The sequence below is a fragment of the Helianthus annuus genome, chromosome 4 (genome assembly GCF_002127325.2).
Source record: "Helianthus annuus cultivar XRQ/B chromosome 4, HanXRQr2.0-SUNRISE, whole genome shotgun sequence".
In the NCBI taxonomy this organism is placed as follows: Eukaryota; Viridiplantae; Streptophyta; class Magnoliopsida; order Asterales; family Asteraceae; genus Helianthus; species Helianthus annuus.
In genome coordinates this window covers 1386031-1390292 of record NC_035436.2, presented here as the reverse complement: position 1 = coordinate 1390292, position 4262 = coordinate 1386031, and the positions used below count along the sequence as shown (strand labels likewise).

Below are 4262 nucleotides of genomic sequence, written 5' to 3'. Positions count from 1 at the left end.
TATATTAAAAAATCTGATTGTTTACATGTATTTTGGAGTATAAATTGATATCTATGGCGTATTTGAAGGATGATTACCATGATAATGAACTAATTTTGCATTTCTTTGAAATCTAAAACTTATTTTGTATTGTTGAACTTGATTTAAGCTTGTAATATATTAGGTTGAACTTATTTCAGATATTCTCAATGTTTTTTACTACTGAATATTGAGAGTTATGTATATAATTTTCTTTTTAAAATTGAGCCAAACCAAGCCGAGTCGAGTCAGCTCGGCTTGAAACCAAATCGAGCCCAAATTTAAATTTTCAGCTCGATTTTAATTCTAAGCTGAGCCGAACTAGCTTGGTTTATAATAAAACCAAGCACGAGTTTATCTTACTCGGCTCATGAACAACCATCCACCCATAGAGACAATTGGGTTTTTTTCTCTTTATCATTGATGAAAATGGACCTATATTGGGCTAGATATTGGGCCATAAGCACCAAATAAAGGGCATCCACCAATTTCAATCAACAATTTCTAGGGTTTCGAATTTCTGCAAACTTGCTCGCTCTACGCCTCCGTAAGAAGAAGAAGAATGGGTCACTCAAACATCTGGAACGCGCATCCAAAGCTGTACGGACCTGGTTCTCGTTCCTGGTTAGAATCTTCTTCCTTTTCTCCTATCTTTTTTTGCCTCTTTTACTGCTGTTTTAATTTTTAAATCTTTTGATGTTATATGGTTTTGTGTTTATGTTGTAACAGTCGTGTGTGTGGTAACTCGCATGGATTGATCAGAAAGTATGGGCTCATGTGCTGCAGACAATGCTTCCACAACAATGCTAAGGAAATTGGGTTCATTAAGGTCTGTTTTTGAAGTTTTGGATCATGTATTATTATTGTTGAATATATTGAAACCTAACAAAGTTTATGCTGCATATGATCTAGATATTTTGATCAAGGCAAATTGGATTTAAATAAGCGAGTCCGCCTGTTTTTGGCCAAAATAATCCTAACTGAGTTTATTCCACGGTCCAACCTTTTTCATTTTATTTGTCTAATGGTCCGCCTTTAATTACTTAACGGAATTGAGTATTTTTTCTGAATTACAAATCGATGTTTTAGGGCTTTTGATTAGAACAAGGATACGAGTCAATTGATGTAAAACTTACTTCGAAACAATGCTCCAAACTGCTTGATTTTTGTTAATTGGAAGTTTAAACACCTGAATTTAAGCACGGTTTTGAGGTAGATTTTACGTCAATCGACTCGTATCCTTGTTCTGATCAAAAGACCTAAAACATCAGTTTGTAGTTCGAAAAAAAACATAACTCGGTTATCTTTTTTTAACGGCGGACCATTATACGAACAAATTGAAAAAGGTTGGACCACAGACTTGGTTAGCGCGCTTAAGCGCGAAGCGCATTTAGGCGCAGGCTGCATCGCCTTGTGTGACATAAGGCGCACTATGTACAAGAAGCGCAGCTGAGGTGCGCTTTTTAGGGGAAATCGACCTAAGGCGCAGGCTGAGGCGCACGCTTTTTGTACATGGGTTGTTTCTATGCTTCTAAGTGTTGTACAGCAGGCTTTTTATGCTGTACATTTATGTTTTTTTTCATTTTAAAACATATATAAAGCTTAATTATAGCTAAATCATAGGTATTGGAGGCTAAACACTTATGGGATATATAAGATAAATTTTATAATCACTTTGCGCTTCGCTTTAAAAAAAGCTTTTTTAGACCTCATCGCTTTTGTGCGCTTCCCGCTTTTTTAAACCAAGACCATAGACCACTGTTGGGAATAAACTCAGTTGAGATTATTATCGGCCAAAAACAACCAGATTGGATTATTTAAATCCAATTTGCCTTTGATTAATGTAGTGATAAAATTTAGGGGGTGTTTGCTTAAATGTGGTTAGCAACTTTAAAAACTACTTATTCACAACTAGCCCATTTTAATCAGAAAAGCAATTTTAATAAGCGATCCTAACCGCATTATTTTGGTTACTGTATACCCTCAGTATTGCTTCTAGGATAAAAAAACTGTTATCTTTTTCTTGTTTGTCAAATGCATCTTGAAGTTCTAACCTTTTGTGACACTTGCGCATACAGTATCGTTGAATTATATATGGTGGGATCTTCAGAGGTCGCAAGAGATCAATAAAGGGTATGATTATTAGGAAACTTTTGGAAATGTTTTGGTAACTATGGAGGATCCGAGAATGTATGTTTTTAGTTTTAAATTAATGCTTGTGTAAACGACTATTATTTGCTTATTGATATTAGTATCATCACTTTGGGGAAGTTGTTTTTATCGTTTATACATCTTTTGACATTCTGTTGCCGTGATATGCATAGAACATGTGTGAGGAACATACATTTTCTGACTGAATTGAACACATTACCAGCTAAACCAAGACGATAAACCTACGTATTTTGACAACCCATTGATCATATACTTTTTTTGGTTTTAAAACGCATGCTTTAAGCTGTGCTCGTGACGTGAGTCGTACACAGTCAAGAAGGGGACTGCTTCAGATGGCATTAGGTGATACACGCACACGTTGTATATTACATCTTATATATACAAAGAGAAGCTGGGGAATGCTTGACACTCCCCCATTGGTCCGGGTATATTCCAATTTTAACTCCAGTTTAAAATTACGAATTTGCTCTCTTTTCAAAGTTACGGTTTTGTCCCTGGTTAAAAATTACAGTATTGCCATCGCTTTAGGTTTTGACAAATTACGATTTTACCCTGGCCAAAACTTACAATTTTGCCTCCAGTTAAAAATTACATTATGATACGATTTTACCCCAGGTAAAAATTACGAATTTGGCCCTGTTCAAAGTTACAATTTTGCCCATGGTTAAAAATTACAGTATTGTCATCGCTTTAGCTTTTGACAAATTACGATTTTACCTCAGTCAAAAAATACAATTTTGCCCCCAGCTAAAAGTTAAAGTATTGCCATCGGTTTAGTTTTTTTAGCATAACTGTAGAAGTGTTTTATTTTAATTGGTTGACTTGATTTTTTTTTTTTCATGTCAGACATCTGCCTAATACTCGCTCATTAGTCCTGACAAATTACAGTTTAGTCTCGAGCTCAAAATTACGGTTTTGCCATCGTTTTAGTTTTTTTTTTCTAGCAAAACTATGGTAGTGTTTTTTTAATTGTTTGAGAAATATTCGGCCTATCGCCCCGCAATGTAGACGGGGCATCAACTTTTTTTCATACAATAATTGTTTGAGAGCATGTTATCAGTTTGGTTTTTCAAAGTTTATGTTAAGATTTACTGATACATATGAATACACGTATTATATATAAGTTATCTTTCATACGAGTGGATGAAAACAAATATGTGTTCTATAGATTTGGGATTGATTAGATTGGTAGATTGATGTTTGATTCTTTGAATTTTTCATCGATACGTCTTTGTTTTAATAAACATGGTCCCAAGTAGGTTGGTCCAATGCCAGGGAGATATTGGTTATCAGATTATATTCGTCTTTTATGGATCCTTAAATCTCCCATACCGGCCCTCTTGTCAAGGACTAATTTAAGAAGCAATATTTTGAAAATCAGATTCGCCACATAAGCGTTAGCTCTATTAGGGCGTTGGTTTCACTACATAAGGGCTAGCTCTATCAGGGAGTTGATTTAGCTAGTTAACCAAACACACGCTGAAAGACTAGGAGATATTCGTCGGATTACTTAAAACTCAAGTTTGTGTATGTAGGGTTCATTATCTCATTATTTGTACATAAAACCTGCATTAATTGGTTTAACTAGTCAGTCTGGTATTTTGGAAAGTTATTACTAATTCCTCCAAAATATTATGTTAACAACTAAATAAAAATACATAAGAATATAGTAGGTTAAAAAATCTGTCTTGAGGAGGACAACATGAAGAAGCTGAAGACCTTATGATAATTCACCAAAAAACTCTTTAAGTTTGTACTTTAACACCAATTTAGACAAGCCTATTTAAGCTCTTTGCTTTATTCATAGCTTAAGCTCACTCAGGGTCTAAGTATCGTCTAGTAGGTGCACAAATCGGGTTTTTTATTACGTGGTTCTGGTTATGGAACCGGTTCCAGGTATGATCGAGCATTGGGAAATCGGGTATTAAGAGAAACCATATAGGGTTCGGGTATGGGTATTTAGGAGAAAAACCATACCATGTGTACACGGGTAGGGTATGACGTGTTCACAGGTATAACGGGGTATTAATACCCGGTTCTAAAAGATAAGTTTCTTTATTATTTTACACAAA

General features: G+C 35.0%; 1 protein-coding gene across 2 annotated transcripts; it reads left to right on the top strand.

The window, feature by feature from the left end:
• Positions 1–411: 411 nt before the first annotated feature.
• Positions 412–3244, top strand: LOC110935471 (40S ribosomal protein S29). Of its 2 annotated transcripts, XR_004891881.1 has the most exons (4): positions 412–642; positions 748–847; positions 2097–2615; positions 3037–3244. XR_004891881.1 is itself a non-coding variant. In XM_022177853.2 (3 exons), the coding sequence occupies exons 1-3, from the start codon at positions 581–583 to the stop codon at positions 2103–2105; spliced, it is 171 nt and encodes a 56-aa protein (XP_022033545.1). In that variant the 5' UTR covers positions 412–580; the 3' UTR covers positions 2106–2305. The 2 variants fall into 2 exon arrangements, 1 of the variants encoding a protein (XP_022033545.1); XM_022177853.2 differs by lacking the exon at positions 3037–3244 and having other exon boundaries at positions 2097–2305.
• Positions 3245–4262: the final 1018 nt, after the last annotated feature.